At 32.2% G+C, this 24,768-nt stretch overlaps 2 protein-coding genes across 3 annotated transcripts; one reads left to right on the top strand and one right to left on the bottom strand.

Moving 5' to 3' along the window:
* Positions 1 to 4,217: 4,217 nt before the first annotated feature.
* Positions 4,218 to 15,314, bottom strand: LOC110639476 (uncharacterized). 2 transcript variants are annotated; one of them, XM_021790458.2, is made up of 10 exons: positions 14,684 to 15,314; positions 13,672 to 13,857; positions 12,342 to 12,434; positions 11,492 to 11,674; positions 11,311 to 11,413; positions 11,047 to 11,232; positions 5,730 to 6,922; positions 5,131 to 5,549; positions 4,898 to 5,040; positions 4,218 to 4,494 (listed from the first exon to the last, which is right to left on the bottom strand). In XM_021790458.2, the coding sequence occupies exons 1-9, from the start codon at positions 14,915 to 14,917 to the stop codon at positions 4,923 to 4,925; spliced, it is 2,715 nt and encodes a 904-aa protein (XP_021646150.2). In that variant the 5' UTR covers positions 14,918 to 15,314; the 3' UTR covers positions 4,218 to 4,494; positions 4,898 to 4,922. The 2 variants fall into 2 exon arrangements, with proteins under 2 accessions (XP_021646150.2, XP_021646149.2); XM_021790457.2 differs by lacking the exon at positions 4,218 to 4,494 and having other exon boundaries at positions 4,608 to 5,040.
* Positions 15,315 to 20,262: 4,948 nt separating this feature from the next.
* LOC110639489 (uncharacterized) lies at positions 20,263 to 24,532 on the top strand. Its single transcript, XM_021790472.2, has 9 exons — positions 20,263 to 20,489; positions 20,622 to 20,684; positions 20,798 to 20,853; positions 21,296 to 21,389; positions 21,586 to 21,646; positions 22,695 to 22,776; positions 23,630 to 23,685; positions 23,832 to 23,895; positions 24,074 to 24,532. Exons 1-9 carry the CDS (start codon positions 20,298 to 20,300, stop codon positions 24,135 to 24,137), a joined length of 732 nt encoding a protein of 243 aa, XP_021646164.1. The 5' UTR covers positions 20,263 to 20,297; the 3' UTR covers positions 24,138 to 24,532.
* The last annotated feature ends 236 nt before the right edge of the window (positions 24,533 to 24,768 follow it).

Below are 24,768 nucleotides of genomic sequence, written 5' to 3' on the forward strand. Positions count from 1 at the left end.
ATTTCACTCTACAGGTTGCATTAGTTTCAGATAGTTATAGAGATTATAGTTAAGATTGATATTTTACTCTCTGAGTCGAACGCTCACTCCTGTTCAAAAATTTTTACAGGCCACAGGAGGATATTTTGTTCTGGGTTAACCTGCCTTTTTACCTCGCAGGTTGTTTATCAATATTGTGTAATTTTAATTACTCCTAGAATTTCCGCATGTGTTAGCAGTAATTATTTGAAATTGGTCTGTAATATTATATTCATGTTGGACCTGTAAACTTAATATTTTAAGCATGTTTGATGGATTGGATGAGGGAGCTGAGCTCCCATTTATTATTATGTTGATGAGTATGTGGAGGGTGAGCTGAGCTCCCCAATTGACTATATATTGTGTTTACAGGTCGGGTGAGTCGAAAACTCCCCGTTGGAAAGTCCATTTTATGGCCGGACTCTGTCCGTTTGTTTTCTTGAATTTGGGCCCAATGGGCCTTAGAGTTGGGTTAATGAACAGTTAGGCTTACTACGGGCCTCGGGGGCTTTAGGCTGGCCCAGGTCCTAGTGCCGGTCCGGCCCATAGGTTGGGTCGTGACACATCATGCATACAGTTAATAATTTTACAGGTCCAACATAACTTTTATAATACAGGTCCAAAATAAAAATAAGTGCTTCTAACACATGCGGAGTCTAAAATTTAACTCAATTGTACAAAATTTATTAAATACTATTAATGGACCTGCGAAGAAGAAGAGCAGGTTAGCCAAAACAAATAATCCTCCTGTAGCCTTGAAAAATAGATGAATAGGAGTGAGCGTTCGACTCAGAGAGTAAAATACCAATTTTAATCATAATCTCTATAGCTATCTAAAGTTAATACACCCTGTGGAGTGATATGCAACATCCTCATAATTTTCATACAATTCATATCATAACAGAAAAAAGGCAATTTAGAGCACTCACACACCCAACACTGTCAAGCAATACATAAATGGGAGCTGATCCCCTATACAGCCCTCTTAATCCAACCTCTGCCAGCGAGTGTTTATCAAGCCAGACTTTCGCTTAATAAACCAAGTGCGAGGTCCCAGCGAGTGTCTCTCAAGTCCTGTCTATCCCGACTTATCCATAAATGACCGAGTCCCAGTGAATGTTTCTCATGTCGTGTCTACCCGTCCTGTCCATACCCAATACCATACCACATGCACGCCAACGCACACACACTGCTCCAAATTATCACAAATAACATCCATAACATTTCATCAATTTAAAATGTAACATAAATCATGCCTAATATTTAACTACATAGATATATACTTATAAGTGATGTATGGGCATGCTTAAACATATAATAATATCGAAATTACAATTAAAATTAATATTTTACTTACAGACTTAACCGAAGTCAGTGCGATGGCTGGGCAGAGGAGGAAAGCTGTCTCGGCTCACTTGACAATTTCATAGCAATTATTTAATATATTTGACTCGATACAAGTTTGGAAAAGACCAAAGACACCCTAGGTCGTATCGAAAATCCGGCAGAGTTTCCCCTATACCTAAGACCTACCCAACCTGCAAAATGGTTCAAAATACACTTATATATCCACAAATCACACATCAACAACTCAATCACATCACATGGCCCCTCCTGGGCCCATCCAAATAATCAACAATCACAATGTAAAAAATTACAGTTTAGTCCTTATAATTAACCCCTTTTGCAAAAATTACCCATATGAGCTCTAAAAATTCTAAAACTTTGGTCCGCGGTCCTTAGCAATATTACTAAGCTAATGCAAAAGGAATTATAATTTTCTAAGCTACATGAATATTTTATAGATTTTTAATCAAATTCAAGCACTAGATAATTAAGAAAAAGTAAAGTTCGGGTTTACCTATGCCGATTCCGACCCTAGGAACGCGTTCGGGACATCTGACAACGGTGGGATTGCCAAAATTTCGACCCAATTCCGAGGCTTTTTTTCTAGCCTTTCTTCCTTGCTCGAAATTTATGGACCTGGGCAACCATTGAATTTTCGAGAATTGAAGGTACCTACACAAAGCTCACAACACGGGGGTTAGTACATAATTTTTACAGAATTTTTTAAACTTATTTAGTACTTGAAAAAATACTATGAAGTTTCACGGGATCCACCAAAAAACAGTGTCGAAAAATTATGAAATTTGTCTTGCCGTGAAGCTCTCGACGAGTAGAGCACTCCGGTACTTTCGATTTTCTTGTGGAGTTCACGGTTTGCGAGAAATTTAACCCAAAATCAAAATGGATTAAAACTTCCCGGACAAAAATTGGGCAAACCACTTAATGGATTTTGGTATTCTTAGTGTCTATGGAAAGCTCTCGAGGTGTAGAAGTAACCCGGTCCGGTTGGTGGCCGGATTAGCCGAAATTGTCCCGGGAAAATGAAACGGCGTGGCTAACGTGTAAGCGCCTCTAGGCGCTTTTTTCCGGCATTCCAGGTGGCGGTCGGCAAGGGGGAAGGACTGAAGTGGTGCGCCAGCGAGCTAGGGAGGTTGGGGCGTCGAGAGGCGGAAGGAGGAGAGAGAAAATGGGAGAGAGAGAGAGAGAGAGAGAGAGAGAGAGAGAGAGAGAGAGAGAGAGAGAAGACGTCAGGGACGCGCGAAGAGGAAAGAAAAAGAGGAAGAGGGCCGGTCTGATCTGGTCCGGTTCGGTTTGATTCGGCAAATCCGATTTAGGATACAAAAATTTAAATTTTTACTCTGCCTTAGGACCAAAACGAGGCCCAAAAATTTTGAAAAAATTTTAGAAAACTCAAAAAAATTCGTAGAGTCTAAATATATTTTTAATTTTACCACGTGGTCTTTAAATTAATTTTTAAAAATCATCAAAGTTTTATATTTTTGAAAAATCAAACCCGATTTCTAAAATTCAAAAAATTTCAAATAATTTCTCAAAATTTAAATAAAACAAAATATAAATAATTACCCATAAATTAATAAATTTAAAAATTATAAGTGTTACAGAATACCCATAAAAATTTAACTCGTTGCCATCTCTATATACACATATATATACATACACATTAACAAATAAAGCATATTTAAAGAATTTTCAATTGAATGTATTTTATTAATTTTTAGATTTATTATATAAATAGTTATAAATAGATGTTAAAATAAGTGAATATAATTAATTAAGTAAAGATGACTATAATTAATATTTAGATGAAAATTATAAATCAATTAGTAAATTTTTTATTGGACTCGGAGAAAAATTGAACTTCGACTAAATACGATTCCAACTATTTGGTTTATTGATTATAGAAAATTGTTGCTGCAGTCACAGTGTCTCTGACTTGCAAATTAACTATGATTATATTTAGTTGACCCATTGGCAATAATTGAGAGTTGATGAGGCACAAATCGATTCTTTCTTGATTTCTAAACGGGGATCGCTTGTATAAATACCTAATTCATTTGATTTATTAATAAAAATTATTTATAAATATATTTAATATTTAATAATTATTTAATTTAACTTATAATAGTAAATAAATTAATATTTGATTTCACTTATAAAGAAAAAAAAGACTTAAAATAAATTATAAATTATTTTATTTATAACTTATTTATTTATTTTAAATTTATTATTTAATTAAGTAAAAGTTACAAAATTCTAATAATTTTTTAAAAATATTAACACTATATTTATTTTAATAATCACAATATTTAATTATGTATACTTTTTTTATCATTTTAATAAATTAAATTACTTTTAACTACTTTTTAATTAAATATTTGAACTACTTATTTCTAAATTGACTTATAAGTTAGACAATTATATTGACTAAATTTGACAAAAATTTATTATAAGTTAAACAATTATATTGTGTTGCAAATTCTATTAAATTTGATAAAAAAAATTGACTAAATTTAATTAGTTTCATAAAAATTAAAGATAAAGAATTCTTAAAAGTACATTTTTATACACGTCTGGATTTATAAAAGAATTCTCAATGTAGCATGTTCAAAAATCCTAAGTTAATTGAGCCAAACATAAGGAGGACAACATGCGTATCTATGTATGATCAAAAATCAATTTCCAATTTAATCCAAGATGAAATTTTAGAACTATGCCCCTTTTTTTTTTGTTAAAAGGAATAGTAATATTAATCTTTTGTCTCATTTTTAGGTCAACTTCAATTGGTTAACCTCTGATGGATGGCGGCAAATTGCTATAAAACAGACACAAGGTTAAGAAAAAATGTCAGTGTCCAACAAACCAATTTCCAGGATGTAATCAGAGTCCTTCCTGTCCCCCAAACAGTTTCCTCCACTACAGCAATACAAGGATCAACCAAAAATTTATCCTGTGGCAATTCTATTCAATGTCAAGATAGATTTTTATCACAAGATTCTATCATGATTATCCTGCTGAATGCTGAGTGTCATCTAGCAGCTGCAGCACAGAATCAAGTAACCCACAGCTGACATCACGAACATCGTCACTGCACTGCAGAGGAACACTAGACTGCATTTGGAGGAGTATCAAAGTATTTGGACATTAGATTTCTTGATATACACCAAACCAATGTAAGAAGTTGAACCCCCCTAAAATTACATAAACACCCCAAAAAAAAATCCTTTGGCAATGGTTCTCTCATTACAGCGGCAAAATAACATTATTTTCCAATTTAAGTTACATCAGAGATGAGCAACAACTATATTTGTATCTATACCTTATACCTACAAGGGATGACAGTGACAACAAAACATGAGCCAAAATCATAACTCAAAAATCCTATACAGAAACAAAGATAGCTAAGTAATCATTAGTAGAATGTACAAAAGGCACTCAAACCATAAGCAAAACAAAGGACTACATGAACAGATCATCAAGGTGGTTGTCAAGGAGCCATAGTGGCAGAAAAAACCTGGCACAGGCTGGTTTGTTAGAATTTACTGCACTGATCTTTCAAGCTTCTTAACCATACAGATAGACAATCCCTTCCCGCTGGAGTCAGATAAAGGGGGAAAATCACCTTCATCTTTCAATTGGTATGATTGTATCCCAATCCTACATGTCCAAAACAAAGAGAAAAAAGTTTAGCTAGAGTTCTGCATTAGTCCATCCCCACTGAAAAGAATTATTATGAGATATATTTACCTATCTTGATCCATGGCCAAAACAGGTTTTGGCCCTTGCATCCCTGGTATTGCTTGGCTCACACTAGAGTTGTGAGCTGGTGCAGAACCTGGGTTTGGATGCCTACCACCTTCTGTTGCGGAGACACCATGTGGTGGATGCCCAAATGACCCAAATTCTACCATGCTCTCTGACAGATGCATTGAACCATTTACACTGGAACAATGTTTGTTTTCAGGAGAACCAGTGTAGCAAAGATCTGAAGATCTGAACTTTCCACCACTTAGGTGGATGTGAAACTGTGCTTGTGACAGCTCACGGTCTCGGCAGTTTCTTTCTGGCAAATTTTTCTCCTGGGAAGTGCGACCATTGGATCGAGGAGACCTTGCTGGTGCTTGACTCCTACCCCTAGCTGTCAAAGTCCTATCCCTGTAATGGTTCTGCAAAAATTTAATCATAAAACCACTTTGAGAAGACAAGGCCTACCACCTGAAAAATTAATAAAACAACAGAAGCTGCCAAATGACACCAAGAACAACCAAGCTGGCACCCCACTGAGTATCAAATTTTCAACATAAATTTCAAATGCCCAAATATCTTAAGGCTAAGGATGGGTATACCGTGTTGGGAAAATATGTCCCTGTTCCTCGTGGCTTTGGCATTTCTTCCATACCAAAGGCTCCACCAGGCAGCATAGGTGGGTTAATGGGGTAGAAAACTGGTCTTGGGACAACACCATTGACATTCATCTGGGAGAACACATCCTGCCTAAACTGCACCGACCGTCTTATTACATCCCATGAATTCTTGCTCTGGAACTGAGTATGCAGCTGTGGAGACACAGAAGGAAGGGATGTAGTAAATGCGTACTCATACCACAATCGACCATGTTGCAAACTGTTTAGGTGACTCTCATAATCCCCACTAAGATCTGACAAGGACTTGAAGCCTTCAGGATTTCCAGCAGTACTAGCAGAGGCACGATTGTTGGAATGGCTAGGATAAAGATCTTCAGAGGACCAAGCCACTGAACTGAAGAGTAATGGATGATATGTTGAACCCGCTGGGGATAGAACCTCAGGTTTAGTAACCAAATGCTTGTCATCTGTGTCATTACAGACAGAATGGATCATATCCTCAGTGGGAGCTAGCATAATCCCAGAAGGCACTCTCTTCACCATAAAGCCAGAACTTTCTTGATGTTTCCATTCTGGATTCCCATTTCTCATTTCCCCATTTCCCATGACTGAGGAAGAAAAATAGAGATGGGGTGCATGATGCGCTTTGCCCATTGGAGATTCATTCTCTTCAGCACTTGGAGCGGAAGATTTACTAGCATCATTTGCAATTGAGAGACTTTGCAGTATGGAAGTAGCAAGGTCTTTTGCATCACCAGAAAGACGATTTTCTGAAACAGCAGGCCCATTTGCAGAATTTTGCACTTCATTAATTGTTCCACTAAAATTTGTTTTCTTACCTGATACCTTAACATTGCCCGGATGCAAAGGTTGCTCATGATTCAATCTACATTCTCCAGTTATGCCACTTGAATTAGAAGATTCTGATTCACAAATTGTATGATTGTCTTCATATGACTCTGCACCTGGAAATGTCGGTCTGCCAGTAAACCCATGCTGTCCATCTGAAGTTGCAGGATCTTGAACATCAGGTCTCTGTCCACTTCCATGTCTATCTAAAGTGTTCGAAAAAAATTTAGAAAGTTCCTCGGTTATGCTTTCTTCTGGCTGAGAAAGGATGCGACCAAGCTTTCGAGCCCCATATGTGAAAGCACTCTTTATTCGGTAAAAGTTTCCTGCATAAATTAGGTAGATGATTGTTAATTATTCCCTACAATTTTCTTTTCTTCCCTCTTCAATAATTCCAAGTCAAAAGAATTTTAAAAATTGCAAACATGTTTGCCATTTATGTAGCATTCATAGTCTTCCACATACCAGCTGTTTCTAGAAAACATGGAACAACAATGTCTGATATTATTCATTGCAGGAACAGGGACCTTTCATTTTGTCATTGGGCTTTAGTTCAACAGGTCAGTCAAGCATGAAGAGGGATCAATGCCTAGAAATACATCTTATCACCCATGAAAATGAAATAGGTTTGAATACAAGTAACATTAAGAGATCAGAATGCTTTTCATTTATGCAATTGTCTCTACTGGAAAAGAAAAAAAGGCTTATGAGTGGAATACAAGGCGAGCTTATCTTCAGATCATTAAGCTGTGGTGGCCACAATTGGCCATAATTGTAACTCATATTTACAGATTAACCTACACTGGCTATGCCTATTTTTGTAGTTCAGGCCATAATTGCAAGTTAGCCCAAAGTTTAAGACTTTTAAGGTGACTAGCATATTGATGCATAACCAATAGGTATTAGGGGATTTGGAGTGAGAACAAATTCTCAAATAGGAGAGAAACAAATTCTCCATTTATTTGCTCAAAATCAATAGTCAATAATCATAATAAAATCTGTAAATATGTAGTGACTCTAGGACCTATTTATAGAGTTTTTGCAACCCAATCACATTAGGATTTAGAATTTCTAATTCAATTCTAATTAGAAATCCTAAATAAAATAAACCAGAAAAATAATAATAAACCTAATAATAGAATTCTTATCAATGAATAAAATTCCCAAGTATCGTAAGTTGATTCTTCTTCCAATACTGCATCACATATATAATGAGAACTTAAGAAAAATGAAGATAAAATGCTAGCCATATAATGCATGACTATAGACTCTTTCCAAAATAATTGCGATGTTCCAACAAAGGATATTTTGTCTCTATTATAGGAACTCCTTGTAAAAGGATGGCTTGTTTTCAATTTAAATGCAACTCTACACACTAATGCCAAACATTTAGACGTATAGAAATATCAGCAATGTTTACGAGTTGTGGGCTACATTAAATTTTTTTCCTTTCTTTGTTTTTCTTTTTTCTTAAGTCAAGGTAAGGAGGGAGGAGGATGCAGGGTTTGAAATTCCCAACCTTGTGCTACGAGATAAGCACTTGACCATAAGACTACTTGCCCAATGGCTTGTTTGCTTAGTTGGTGCTTATGGGAGAGCCTAGAAAAGTTAGGGGGTTAGGAAAAAATCAGCATTCTTTTTGTGCAGGGTATATGCTCCTTTTATCACCAACAAATTAGTGGATTCAAATGCTCAAGGAGGTAATTTGAAGAATGATTTGCAAATTGGACATTGATAAAGCTTATGATTGAAGTCTCTTACTAATATTCTTGAGATTATGAGACTTTGGTAAGTGGAGAAGAACATGGATGAAAGAATACATTTCCTTGCCTAGATTTCCGTACTAGCAATTTGTCTGGCTTTTTTCTGACCAGAAGAGGACTAAGGCAACATCCTCCCATTTTGTTCACCTTGATTAGGGAGTTTCTAATAAGATGCTGGAAAATGTCACTCAGGCAAGATATGCAAAGGGGGTTTCAGGTTGCTAGGTTGCATAGAGAGTTTGTTCAGGCTTCTCAACCCTTTTTTTTCTGATAATTCCTTAATTTCTCACAGCATTTATGCTAACCAAATTCTTAATGTATTTCTCTTGGTTTTGAAGAAATACCAGAGCTAAAAATAAGATACAGAAAAGTTCACATGGGACGAGGGTGGATATTCAATTTCTTGTTAGATTTTGGGGCATAAGGTGGCAACTGGCATGTGGAATACTTCCCATTTCCTTTTCTTTTCCCATTTCCATTTTTTTTCTTTCTTTGGGATCAAAATATAAAACTAAATAAGAGTGGTGTCTTTTTTCTTTAGGTGGGTGATGAGTCTTCTATTTATTTTTGCAATAAATTATTGATGGAAAAAAAAATCTCCTCTAACAACTGATTCCAGATTTTTTCCCCATCATTTCAAGTAAGATAGATTTGGTTATCAATTATTTTCAACCACTTGGAGGTCAAGTGATTGAGAGATAGAGGCACTTATGAATTAAATCAGTTCCTTGTACATGTGGCATGCTACGAATAAACTTGATAGGTGTCACATAGATAGATAGCTATTTGGAGGTCAAAATTGCATCAAAAAAATGTCCTTTTCTTTTGCACGGGAACATGAGTAGCTTGTTGAGAAAGAGGGCTAACAAAGAAAAGGCTTGATAGATATTTTGCTTTCCAAAGCATAAGGAATCAAAAAGTCATTTGCTTCTATACTGCAGGTACCAAGAACTATCCATTGTTTAGTATATGTTTCTTCTTAGAATTAATTAGGAGCATATAGAGAATTTAAAGAAGCTTCGGGCATATTCACTTGTGGAAACTCAGGTAGTTTTCAAGAAAACTTTTCTTAAAGAACTGAAAAACAGAGTTTCGTGTTTAATGTGTCAATTTTCCAAATGAATAACTCAAAAACTAGTTTTCAATTTTCAAAATTTAACTAAGTGATATTATCCGCCTAAAACCAAGTCAAACAGTCAGCGCTTAGACAAAATATCCAACGTGACAGTCAAAGTATCAATGCTCAGTCAAATAGTCAAACCGGACAGAAGAATGCTGGGACAATCTAGACTGAGCAGAACAGTGCTCAAGAAACTTGGACCAAGCAGAGCCTAGACTGAACAGGAGTCCGCTAAGAAAGAAGAGCAATGACAACGCTCGTCGGATAAGCCAAGCATCAACTCTACCAAGTGATAGTAGCACCAGCTAATGATAAGGCTGGATTTTCAGGAGGGAATCTCAAGATATTAACCTAATATCCGAGACTCATATAATTCATGCAGATAGCTACAAACGGTTATTTGTCCTTTTGTCTATAAAAGTATAAATATGATAACAACAATTAATCAGGTACGCTTACTCTGCTAAAATTTCTACAGAACTCTTACTATCACTATTTTCTACTCTTAATACACAACACTAACTTGAGCATCGAAGTGGTTAGTCAAAAGGCTACCGACCTCACTATTGCTTTCTTTTACATGCTCATTTGGCACGTTGACTGGTCTTCAGAAGCTCACAACAGCATCACTAAGATTTGAAAGACAGTTTTAAGATGTTTTCCATTATTTCCCTTTATAACAAAAGTCTTGTTTTCCAAATGGAAAACAATGACTTTTCTATAATCAAAACTATACAACTTTTCCATTACTAAAATTGAATAATTATTTAGAAAAATACTCATTTATAATAATAAAAAAATAATCATATTATTACAAAATAAATAGCACATATTAAAAAAATTTTAAAATAAAATAAGTTTTTAAATATATATTATAATGATTTATTTTTTAACTATGAAAGATATGATTTTTTTTATTTGTGAATTAGAAAATTGTTTTATATTATTGACAGGTAAACATGCTGTCGCTTGTTTTCCATGGAAAATGAGAAGTGGAGTTCCCTTAGAAAATGAAAAATTTTTCACTATTTTCCACAAGTAAATTGGCCCTTAAAGTTTGCAGGGATTCTTATTGCATTGTTAAGACATGAAGAGATGTTAGGATGTCTTACATTAACAACTTCATGTATAAGTAGGAGAGAGAAAATCTAAAGGGTTCTAGAAATGCAGAAACACCATTGACATTTGGTAAAGTTTACTAGGAAGTGGTCCTCTTTTTTATTTTAAATACGGAAAATTTACTATGAACATTTTGCTGCTATATTCTCTTACCAAGTACTAGACTAAACATGGTTTTGAATTTTACTAGGTATATTCATTGATCACTTTCAAATGATAAACTACTTGAATCAATATGTAACACAATTGTATGAAATATTTTGATAACTTATATGTTTCAACAAGATAAGATTTTAAAGAAGACTATCAAATTTTGTATCAGTAGCTCAATACTTAAAAAATCGCTTAATATTGCTTTCAATTTAGGAAAAGGTGGGAAAAGGTAAAGGGGGAGGGGTGGGTGGTGGGGGGTGGTGTGCTCCACCAGAGTAGAAGGAAGCAGTTATACCTTTGCTTACGCTCCGACCAAGGTTGTTATTTTCTTTCAATGGATCAACTATATTAAGATGCTTTGGGGGAAATGTTCGTGAGTTTGTCTCGTACGCTCTTGCAGGAACTGAGAACATTTCCACACATCCCTTGAGAAAATCATTACTAAGCAATAGATCAAATCCTCCATTTTCAGGTGCCTCAACTGCAAAAGAGGCAAGGAATATAAAGAGTCTCAGTCAAGCAAGATGAACACAAATATATTGAAATGACATTTGCTCACCCACAACTTCTGGCAGTGAAGATATTCGGATTGGACCATTCAAACTGATGCAGTAGTTGTCCCAATCAAATTTACTGAAGTAGTCTAAAAATTTATAGAGAACCTATAAAGTAAGCATGACAAATGGGTTAAATTCATTCCAAAACAGTGCAGCAAACTGACAAATCGTTACAGGACTTACAGCCAAAGGACCATTTAACGATGAATGGAAGAGATGGAATATATATAGAACCAAAGTCTCCAAAGCATAGGTAGATATCAAGCCATGATGAGCACCAAGAATACGGCTCTCATAGTAGCACCAAGCCTTAATCAGTATAATACTGCATTTGAAAAGATGGTTTTTGCCAATTAGGCGATCAACCTGCAAATAATCACAGCACAAGGGACATCAACTTAAGCAGATCAATAGCATAGCAGATCTAGTACATTCTACACAGATATTTTGACTTCTGACTGCAATTCATACACAAGATGAATCTGCATAACTTGCCCAGCCATACCCAAAAAAAACAAAAGGGTTAATTGATATGTGAGTGCACATGGTGTGTGCACACATGTATAAGGGAGAGAAGATAGGAATTTCTGCAACCCTCAAAAAAAAAAAAAAAAATAAAAGAGAAGATAGGAATTTCTACAACATTAACTTCCTATGACATATGCCCCCAAAAAATTAGAATAAAAAATGAAAAATATAAACTTCGTCTACCAGCAAATGTAATAAGAATTTTAACTCTTTCTGGTGAAAAACAAAATAAACAGTAGTGCCTCTGGAAAGGAAGAGCGTCTAAACTAGATTGAGCTAAGAATTGTGGACATCACTGGTGATCCAACCTTTCTTGCTTGGATGTTGAAATAATCAAAATTTATATAGCTAACATTAATCTCACTAGTTCACAACTCAGCATCAAAGAATATGAGAGATAATAATTTATTTTTATTCAAAAGAAAAATAAAAGATTCAAAAAGAAAGTATCCTCCATTTGGAGCATGAGGCACAATTAAATATGGACTATGACAAGGAAAGGTACCTGCTCAAGAAAGCATAACGTACAAAGCCCTCCTAACTGATTGAAGGAGATATCTACTACAATGTTCTGTACCAGACACTTTACAAGCTTAACCTGCATCAAGAAGAAAAAATCTTTTGAATACCAAAGCATGGAGTCAAATGAAGACCATTTTAGCACAAAGTTTTAACTGGAGAAAAAAAAATGCTGAAGTTTATGTTGAAAATCCCACATTGAAAGCAATTACAACTCTGAAAAGAGTAGCAAATAACATGCTTTTCTTCAATAAAAATTATTATTCAAACAAGTTAACCATTAAGGTCCTGGATGACAAAACTGGATCCAGCTGTAGGTTGAATAGATTTAAAAAAGAGGATAACTATAAAATCAGTTAAATGATATCTAACAAGCCATCGATAAAAATATGTGATGCAGTTGTCTTATAAAGACAATAATCCAGTGAAAATTAAAAAAAAAAAAAAAAAAAAAAAAACGAATTCTTAAACAATTGTGCATGCATCTAATGTAACTGATCAGAAGGCTATGAAAACAGATGTTCATCCAACAATATACTTAGATAAAAATGGTACCCAATGCTAAGAAGTTGTAAAACACACCACAGCCTCTGAGAAGGAATTAAGGGACTGCTGAATACCACAGAAAAGTTTGGAGCTTAAAAGAAAAGCAACCTTTAAGAATTCCAAAAGAAGGAAAAAGGGAGGAAAACATACTGAAGTCCCTCGTAATGGTTGGTTGGTTAAAAGTTTAAAAGTAATGCCCAAAATTAAAATACCTAAAATAAATACTTCTGGCCTAGTGAAATGAGAAAGAAAGGTGGGGAAAAAAAAAGCCCAGGTCACAAGCAGGTAGTATGTTCTTGGAGGATTAAAAAATAAATGATCAACTTCAAGAAATGACTAACAATAAAGATTATCTTTGAGATAATCTACATATGTGAACCTTTGTGGTGCTCAACAGATAAGCACTTCAGCGACATAAGATTACTAGATACAAATCTAATTTCAAATCAAACCGTCTTTTCAGCTGCTCAACAACAAAATACTGTTGTCCTCCCTTCAAAGTAAATGCTATTTTATCCTTTTTTTATTTGATTCAATCCACACCCTTAAAACTAATATTGCATTATGCCTATCATCAAACAATAAGCAAGCAAGTTGTACTGATGTCCATATGGTCGCTACATTTTCATCTCACATTGAAATATATCTTCATGTGTGCATCATGTTTGTGTCAGTATGTGTGAGCATATACAACTATTTGTGCATATACAAATACGATCTTAATTTGAGACAAGCAAGGATCATCAATAAAAATGGTTCAATATAAAAACCTCTGCTCTGATTAACTGAACATCCTTCACGACAAACTCAGCAGTCCTGTTCTGATCTTCCCTTTCAAGGACAGAGCAGACATCATTGGCCAGTGTTTCCTCACTATTCATACCACCAAATGCTGTCAAATCAATATCTCCATCAGGAAGATAGGTTTTCAGTGGAACCGATCCAAATGGAAATACCTGTGAGGAACATGACTTAGAAGCTAATCTAGTTTTAACTCAAATCAAGATTCAAATCATAGATTATATAGTTCAATCTCTATGCAAACCATGCGTATAAGAATGAGTAATCTATAGAGATAGTTTGCAATTAGAGTAATCTAAAACATAGGTAATTGAGAATGAGTACTTGAATGGGTCTTGAATGTAATCTAAAACCAAGCTAAAATTTTGGTTTTACTTCAAACACGCACCTCAGAAAAGAAAAGAAAAGTGATCGATCAAAATAATTGACTCCTTGTTTATTATATTTTATGACATGATCTCTGTACAAAGGTTGGTCTTTGATGAGCTCAAATGCAAGATTCTGAGTAATTCACTTGCGCCTATGGGCCTTGAAAATGTCATATTTAGGCACTTGCGCTTATGGGCATTGAATTTCAAATCCAACCGCCAACTTTTCCTTTGTTTTTGTTGGATTCAACTGATCAATAGGTCAGCCATTAAAAAAACAGTGGCCATAAGCTTGACTGCATTTACGGTTGATTTTCCCTCAGCATAAACAATGCATGAAGCTGAAAACAATTTCTAGCAGAATATAACGCCAATTCTTTTAATACATTTGCAAATGGACAAACCTGAACCAATAGCAAAATAATACCCTCCAAAAGAGTAGTACCATTCAAATTCACACCATCTAACACTCTCTTTTCAGCAAAAATACGCATAAGTTCCCACATCTACTGAGTTCTATTACATATATACATATCTTCTTTGCTCTATATCATTCCATGCATTTATAATGTAAGCATATAAAAAAAAGGGTAAATGCAAATATTTATATCACCTCACAGCCAACAGAATTCCTAATTAGCCTCTGCACATAATCAATAACCGCTTTCCTCCTCTCCTCGGAGACAAAGGATGGCTGAACCTGGGCTATTATCCCCTGCGTCACGGCTTCGGCTCTTTGCCAGGACTCGGCACTAATGCCTGCTTGGTTTGACAGAGAAAGCGGCGGTGGCCTTTCCTCTAAGACCGCGCCGTTTAACTCAGGTGACGAAGCTTGAAGGTCGCCCATTCAAGCACCAAAATATAAAAATCAGAATCTATCACAAAGTAAAAGCCACGAAGACGACGGTTTCCTCATCCGCCGAAACGAAATTAGACGAAATGAACATCGCAGATTCTATTAGCCGGAGTTCTTGAGAATCGGAATTGGAATCGAGAAGTGAATGAAGATTGATATGCGATCGATCAGGTTTTGGTAAGTGTGAACGGAGGAAATTTTGAAAAACGACAGGTAGAAAGGAAGCAAACGGCAAGTTAAAAACCAGAAGAAATTTGAAAATATGGGGAGATTTTAGAAAACAGGTGGCTTTGAAGGAAGGATCCGAAGTGGTATGGATATAGCAAAAACTTTTGCCAAAAAAGACGCTAATCTGTCTTCTCCTTTTCTTTGTTTTATGTTTTTTTTTTCCCCTGCTCTGCCCGTATTTATTTATTTGTTTCTCAATTTCCTTTTTTACCGTACCACTTCAGACAAGCGTTCCCCTTTCCCACGGAGTCCAGCAGAAGCTTACCCTAACTTCGGAATTTTTTTTTTTTTTAACAGAGGGAAAAATTATGGAATATAACTTTGCTAGTTGAAGATCAAGCAACAAAATTATCATTACAATAAATTTTAGGATATTTAAGGTTAATTGTTTTAGTAGTCTGATTCTGCTAATAGATATCTAAATAATTGAATTAATTTATTTAATAAGTTTATTAAAATTAGTGGCGAAATCAAATAAAAAATGAGAGATTGATTATTTTTTATTTATGTATATGTGTATGCACACCTAAATTAATACTCACAATTTTAATTATTTCATTATTTTAATAAAAATAAAAATTAAATTACTTATTTGTATAACTTTTTTAAATTTAATTATCTTTTTTAACATAAAAAAATACGATTAAATACTATGTGATTTACACATTTTATTAAAGTGGGTTTGAGATTTTTTTTTTTTTACATGCAAGAGCATGTGGTCTAATAATGTTAACACTTATGCAACAAAGTAATTAACGTATTAGATATTTGTTGGTATATTAAGTATACGTTGACATGAAGATGACAATGCAAATGCAATGCTGACGTGGCATAACATCAACCCCATTTCAGTGCCACATCAGTAATTTTATTATTATTTATTTTGAAATTTAAGTATAGAAGGCTAAAAATATCTATCATTTAAATATTAAAAAAAATATTTATCATTTAAATGTTAAAAGTTTAAAAGTTTATGATATTTAAATGTATTTTATGCTCTAATTTGTAAATAAGTTTTTATATTTTAATAAATAAATTCTTAAATATTATAATTATTTATAATCTTTTTACTCATATTTTTCTCTCTTAAAAAGAGAGAGATAGAAATGGAGAGAGACTTAAATAAGAAGAGAGTTAAAATAATGTAAATTAAAAGTAAAATACACTTACATATCATGTACAATCAAACTTTTAATACTCAATAATCGATTTTTCATTTTTTTAGCATTTAAGGTATATATGCTTTCATCCTTTTACACCTAATAATAATAATGAATATGACGACGACAATGACGATGTGACGCTAACTTGTCATTGATGTGGTGTTTGTGTAATACAACGTTATTGTCATATCATTACATGCCTATCATGTTAATAAATATATAATATTATTAGTCATTTTGTTCTGTAAGTGTTAACGGTATTGGACCACAAACCTTATGTGCAAAAAAGAAAATTTCAAACCCCTTTTAATATCAACTCAATTTTATCCTATATAGATTTTGAAATGAAAATTATATTTTTAATATACTTATTTTTTTTATATTGATCTCATAAAAAGAATTTTATAAATCTTCTATTAATTAAAACTATAGTCGATAGTTGATAGATATTTACAGTTTGTAACAATTCTCAACTTCATTTGTAGTGTTTTTTTCTCATCCTTTCATTGTTCATTTGAGGTTTTCTTTTTTTATTTAAACTATATTACCATTTTAAAATTTATTAATTAAAAAAATTGTGTCAATAAAATATTTATAATTATGAAAATAATAGATAAATATAAAAATATTATAAATAATAATTAAACTAATTATAATCTTCACTCTTCTATAATAAAAAAATATGTATATATATATATATACACACACACATTAAGAATAATTATATTTTTAAAATTATATTTTTTATTTTATATGTGTTGTATGATATGTTAATAATTATATATTTCTTTATGGAATGTCGACTTTAATAATAAAATAACTAGTATGATATACAATATTATTAGTTATTTTATATATCAATAACAATAATTATAAATATAATTTTGTCAAATTCTTAAAATATATAAGTTACAATCGGTTATTAGTTAGCAATTATATTTAATAATTAAACTATCACATAAGCCCTTAAGATATCGGATATAAATTTTAAGATAAAACAATATTAATAACTCTTTATTTTAATAATATTAAAATTATATATTTCAATTATACTAATATTATAAATTTTAATTTTAATTAAAATAAAATAAAATATAATATAAAAAAATACTAATATAATGCAAACATAAATGTTCTTTAAGATTGATGCTTATAAATGCTTTTCATGACTTTATATCTCATGTATTTTTTATATTTATTGTCTAATAAACATTATTTTTATATTTACCATCAAAAATATTCAAATCAATTTTAATGCATTGAGATTTTTTTTTATTTTCAATTTTATTCATTGACTTCATGCATAATAAATAATCTTGAATTGGTTTTTGTTTTTTAAAAGCCACCTGTATCTGAAATTTACTAGCTTGGCTAATCCAGATTCATGTATGGCAGGCTCACAAATGGGAGCAAGAGCTTTCTCTCAAGTTTTAAAAGTGCTTCATACTCAGAGTTTGAATCCGAGACAATTAGTTAAGGGAAAATGAATCCCTGTCATCTCATGCATTTGGAGTATATTAAATTATATTTTTAACGTGATGAAATTTTTACTATATTAGAAAAAAAAACTCTTATCTCACTAATTAGATTGAATTTATTTATTTATGTAAAAGATATAAAAGAAAATTTCACTATATAAAAGAAAATTTCACTCTGTAATGGTCAATTCACCTTATGTCAACTCATTCAAAAGAAGATTATAATTGTAAAAGAACACAGTCGTGTTGCGAATGTTAGGAATCAAATGTGGTTATGGGAATATTAATTAATCTTAATTTATTTATGAGCTTGGAAAATTCTTAAATATACTGAGGTGCATAAATTATTTTATATATTTAATAATTAAAAATTAAAAAATTATATTTTATAAAGAGATATATTATATTTTATAATATGACCCATTACTATTTTATTAATATATTAATTTTTAATTAGATAAGTACCCACATCTGAGTGTAGGCAAGAATCAGTATAGAGTTATATATCAGAGAAAAAAAAAATTACAAATTCATTGTTGAATTCATAAAGGGAGTGTATATTTTCACAATTTTATATGATAGGATCATAACTAAAATAAGAAATGAATTAAAAAACCCTTTGATATTTGTTGTTTAATAATAAAGTAAAAAAAATGGCAATTTTATTTAAAATTATTACCATTTTTATATAATTAATTAAATTAAAAAACCGTGAAACTTATAAAAGAAAATATTTTACACATTTATTCTTGACAAATTAATAATTCTATAAATAAATTATACCTTTTTATTTAAATTATCATTATTAACTATCATTAAATAACTTATTAAAACATAATATGATTATTTTAAAAAAATGTTAGCGATACACTCTTACCGAGGTATGCATTATTCACTCATTATTTTATATATAATTTTTTTAATAATAATAAATTTCTAATTATTCACAAGCAAACAATTATAGAATAATACATTAAAAATGATGTTTTAAAAAAAATTAAATTGATGAAATTTTTAAATATTCAAATAAATAATAAATAATTATATATTACACTTTGGTTCAAGAAATTAACATATTCTTAACGACTTTTCATAAACATATATAAATGGAGCAATTAAGACACTAATTAACTGTCCATTCAAAATATGTATATATATACTTCGTTAATAAGTCACAAGTTATTTGTCAACTCAACTCAACTCAACTAAGCCTTTATCCCAAAAATTTGAGGTCGGCTATATGGATTCGCTTTTTTCACTCTGAACGATTTTAGGTTAAATCCTCAGAAATGTGTAATGCTTCTAAGTCATGTTATACTACTCTCCTCCAAGTCAATTTATGTCTCACAAGTTATTTGTCCAAAAAAAAAGTCACAAATTAATAAAGATAGACTTTATATTATTAAAAAAATATTTTTAAAAAAATTATAATGTGCATAACTTTTTAAAAAAAAGAAAATAAAGGAATTTTTATTTTTTATCTAAAAATAGAAATAAAAGATAATATATGCTCTTAATATGGAGAGTTATTTTAAATTAAATTTAAATATTTTTTATTTGTAAAAAAAATTTACTTAAAGATATTTTAATTTCTTTATGATTGTTTATTTAATATTTCATTTTCTTTTTAAATTAAATTTTCATCTCCATTTTCTACTTAAAAAAAAAATCTCCATTTTCATGAGGTTTTGCTTGTTAATTGCTCCTATATACAATAATTTAATTTCCTTTTATTCATCTTATTATTATTATTTTAATTCAACCAAATCACAAAACGCACACATCTCCTCTGTACTCCAACAATAATTTCCTATTTCATTATTTTTTTTTTTATGGAATTTCTTATTCCATCTTAATATGAAATAGTAATATCATTACCATTTTTTAGAGTGCCACCCATAATGCAAATATTAAGGCTTGTTTTTTTTTTTTTTTTTTTTTTTTTTCTTTTGTGTGTACTTTTCTCTCTCTCTTTTTTTTTTATCATATAATTATGATTATTACCAGGGAAAAAAGATACATACTCAAAGCCTAGGCTCTTGACCTATTTCATTTAATTACATGATTTAGTAATTGATTTTAAATTAAACTATAATAAATAATTTATTTTAAAAAATTATAATTATTTAATTCATGATTTTATATTTGATATTGCTAAAATGGAATTCAATTAATGAAAAGCTCAAGTGTTTCCTAAATACACTTAATAAAAAAAATATAAAATATACATTAAAAATAAAATTTATAAAAATATTCAATAAGTAATAAAATAAAAATTAATTTAAAATCTTAAATAATATGATAAAAATAAATTAACAAAAAAAACCTAACAAATTTAGCATTTTCATTTAAAAGGAAAAAGGAAAATAGAGCATGGGCCTCCTTTGTAACTCAACGTATAAGCCCACTTGACTTGGGCCTATAATCAATCATAACTAAGATTCGAATCGACAAATCTTGCTGGGCCGTTCTACTGCGAAAGACGAGTAAAGCGACGATGGAATGAGGAGCTCATTGTTAAGTTTGGAAACGAGAATCTGGAATCGGCGAAATCGGGATTGCAGAATGGCTGCGAATGGAAGTAGAAAATTTGCTTCAATGTTATTCTACTTGTTACTATCATTGCCATCGATTTCTCTTGCTTACAGGCCTGGAGACATCGTTCCCATGAGTAAGATGGGTCAATACCACTCGGTCCGTACTCAATTTCTCTTCCCATTCTCTCTTTCTATATACTAAATATCGCTTTTCCACGCTCGCACAATTCAATTCCAGTTATTTCTTTCAATTCTTGTTGCTAAGGTTCTATTTGACTTGTGATTTCAGTCGAGAACTCTGTGGCAAGACGTGATCGGTAAACATTGCCCTATATTTGCTGTTAATCGCGAGGTACCTTTTTGTCAAAATTTCAATTATGCTTCCATCTTTATGTTTCTTTTGGGCCGCGGAGGGGTTGGTGCGTGTTTTCAATTGTGTTATTTTTTTGGGTGTATGATTTGTAGGTGTTGATTCCTATACCAAAACCAACAGGTTACACGGGCGCTGATCCCTACAAAATGTAAGAAACATGTTTTTTTTTAAAATTTTTTTTGTTTATAGAATTTCTAACTTTGAAATATCTTTTATTGATATTTTTGGTAAGCAAGAATCCTATTGGTGTCTTTGAAATTAGTTCCATTGTGTTTTAAATCTATATTCTAACTTAGGTCAATTAAAAAGTAGAAAATTATTTGTTGGTGTAGCTTTATATTTTGTTTTTGATCTTCATAATTAAACAAACTATGTTTTCACTTTTCTAATACTTGCATTATTACCTGAATGTAAGCATCCGTATTCACATCTGTTAATTGTATGATTTAAAAGTTGATATTTGCTTTTGGATTAGGCTGTCTTTCAATTTTGATGTTAGTTGGGGATTCAAATGTTGAACTACTTTTTCAACATTGTTATTTGTTAAGCTGTAAAGCAACCCATTTTCACAAAATTGATTTTATTTGCAGATCATTTCAAGTTGGAAGAGAAAAGTTTCTAATTCCGTGGTTGTTTGTGATAAATCGCAAAAGTTCTGAGGTTCCGATGATTGATGTGCATTTGGTAAGGATTGCATTTTCTTGATGCCATTGTTCTTTTTTCAAATTTATCATATTTTTGTATCTTCTTGGGTCATTTTTGCAGATTGCAACTGTTTTTAGTTTTCACCAATCTGGAGATAATAGTTTTTGTAATTTTTTTCTTTGTTGTATATTGTGTGATCTGACTAATGATGGTTGTTGGCTTTTATGTGGCATAGAGATACTCAGGAAGCGATCTACACGGGGTCACTGCAAAAGTTGTAGACATGCCTCACCACTGTATGTGATATTATTTTGTTTATGGTTGTTTTCTGCTTGAGTCTGTTAGGCATGCAAATATGCAATGCAACACGTAGATTATCATTATCCTGGCAGTAAAACAATAAAACTTCATTCGTTTCTTGCCTCTTGTTCTCTATGAAGTTTATTGATCTTTACAAGCTCTATATAAAGCATGTGCTTTGTTGTTATTATTCCTTTTATCTTCTTTCTCCCTTAGGAGTAGGACCCATGTTGTAAACTGTGTCCCTGTAGACTCCCATCTTAAGCCATAAAATACTCGGCATGGGCATGAATTCTCATAATACACGATCTAACTTCTTTAAATCCCCAATTAGTTTGGTTCTAGTTTTTCATTGCATTATTTCCTTTTTTTCTTGTAAGGTATCTTGATGGTCATTTATGGTCCAAAAAACAGTTATTGTATCTATCCCGAGATTTTGTATCAGAAGTTATAGCCTGATGAAATTTTATTGTCAGAAGTTAGTCTTGTAAATTTGCAGTAAAACGTGAACCTTGGCCCACGTTTGAAATAAGTCCCACTAGGGCATTCTAATTTCTACATTTTTTTAAAAAAAGTTTTCTATATAGTGAATACAATTTTACTCATTCAATTTTTTCCCCATATTGTTTGCTATTATTAATTTAATTATTTCAAATTCTTTACTCTTTCTTGGTTGTTCTTATTTTAAACCCTAGTTAAAGTCTTCTAAGGTCTAAATACATATGGCTGGGATGGATTGCTGTCCTATTATTATTATTATTATTATTATTATTATTATTGTTATTATTATTATTCTCTCTATCTGATAGTGCTTTATGTAAATTTGAACAAAGCTGGATGTTGGTTTGGGTTACCTTCTGAAATGTGAGAGGAATTGCTGCCTCAAAAATGAATTTTGAAATGCACACTTTGTTCTATTATGACTGGTCTGATTGAATCTTAAATAGATAATATCATATAATGTGTTTTTAATTAAGTTGTAAATGCACATTTTGTTCTATTATGACGGGTCTGATTGCATTTAATTGGGCTTGACTTAAACAGATATTGAAATCCATCCAAATATTCGCAAGCAATTCTGGGACCCTCAACATTGGCCTAAGCATGTTCTTGTAAGATACACCTGGTAAGTAATGTATCATTACGTTAGAAATGAACTTCTTTGGTTTAATTCGTTTGGCATGCATACTTTTAGTTTGATCCTTAGTTATGAAGAATAGTGATGCTTCTGCAAGTATGTATACCCTGAAGCAAAAGAACTATTTATGTTTCTATCAATTCTCCCTCTTCAACTTTCATGTAGGAGTTTTACATGTACTATCTGAGGTTTGATGAGAGGATTATGCTTACAGATTAACAGTTAACAGGATATCCATGAATAGCATGGTTATTGAGCCGTTGCATTAGTTTTTCTTTGTGGAGGCCATTATATTGCCACAGATATACGATCTATTATTTTGACTATATGGAAACTGGAATTGATTAGTTGGTTTCCTTCCTGGGTTTAAGCTGAGGGTTTCTGTTAACTTTTCACCTGTCAGGTTTCAAGTGTAGTGGACCTTTATTGAAATCTTTATAGGACATAATAATCAACCTGCCAGTCATTGGACAACCTGTCTACTGTTTGAGCACTTCCCTAGCTGTGTCTTCTCACTGATGGGTGGCATGGAAAATTGAATTTAGACCTGGTTGTGTACTTGTGTTTGCCTTTCTAATACTTCTGTTTGCACATTAAAATGTTATCTTAAAAAATCTCCCAAACTCCCTGCGCAAAGGTTCAAGAGTCATGTGTGGTTGTATGCTTTATTTCCTGTTTCCTAAAGGTCTAATTGAGTTATTTTATCCTATATGAAGTGAAGGGCGTACATCATCCTTTTTTGTGTTCTATTCTATGATGTGATTTGCCTTGGAAGTGAGAACTATAAGCAGCTCAAAATTATAATCAACTTTTTTTGATTCTTTGCTCTGACATTTGACAGGGAGGAACAATCAGATATTGATGTTACTTCTGGATTCTATGTGTTATTTGGGTCAGGTAATTATATCTGCTAAAATTGAAAGCAGTAGGTTTGTTGTAATTATGCTGACTAGTTTCATTTTCCCCTGCTTGCATGAGTAAATGCTTCGTGAAAACAAGAGTTTTTTTTATGCAATCTGAAGTTAAAATGTGTGTGAAAACAGGGTTGATGCTGTCCTTCATTCTCTCAATCTATATCTTGCAGTCATCAAGAGAAAAATTAGCAAGGTATTTTTTTAACCATGCTATTGGGAAGCTCTACCCTTTTTTAGACTAAAAAGTAAAAACTGAAGGGCTTCAGATTCTGAGCTTCTCAACTACGCTTAGTTCAGATACTTTATTCTTTCTTACCTTCCATGTGTTTTCCTGATTAGCGTTTTGTGATTTTTTAAATTATTTTTTAAAGGTTTGTAAGGGAGACCGTTGCAGAAAGCAACATTCCTGCTGGAGGAGTCGCTAAAGTTGAATAAGGAATTTTCAAAAGTTTCAATGCATTGCATGTGCAAATACAGGTTTTTTACTTGCAAGGATTTATTCACTCAATCAGTTCCTCCTGAAATCTGAATATTTATGCGGAGAGCTTTAAATCCTCTGGACTTCAAGGAAACTTACAAGTTGATGAAATTGACACATTAGGCTATTAGCGGGGTAGCTTGGTTATCATAGTATATGTTAAATAGGTGAATGCATATTGTGCCCATGAAATTGTTTAAATGCACCCGGAATTTGATTGGTATCAAGTAAGTTTTGCACTCTCATAGAATGATTGTGTTCTCATGCACAAAAAACTTGCTGTAGTTTTCGCTGGCTTAAAGTTTGCTGAAGCATCTTAGGCTTCAATAATATATTTCTCCCTCTTAGCTGATGAGATGTGCAGCAAGTATCAGTAATGAAGATCATGCATTCTGAATTTCCAGGTTAATCCTCTTAGTAAACAACCCTATCCAATTCCATGTTGTTAAACATGGATAATTGTTTTCTGCTCTTGTATCAATGTGTCTTCTTCATCCAAAATCCCAAGGCTCTTGCAAAAATGAACAAAAAATTTCTTGTCTATAGTATACAATGTACGCTTATTAAGGCAGATAGTCCCGCCCATTA

Source organism: Hevea brasiliensis, chromosome 3 (assembly GCF_030052815.1).
Source record: "Hevea brasiliensis isolate MT/VB/25A 57/8 chromosome 3, ASM3005281v1, whole genome shotgun sequence".
In the NCBI taxonomy this organism is placed as follows: Eukaryota; Viridiplantae; Streptophyta; class Magnoliopsida; order Malpighiales; family Euphorbiaceae; genus Hevea; species Hevea brasiliensis.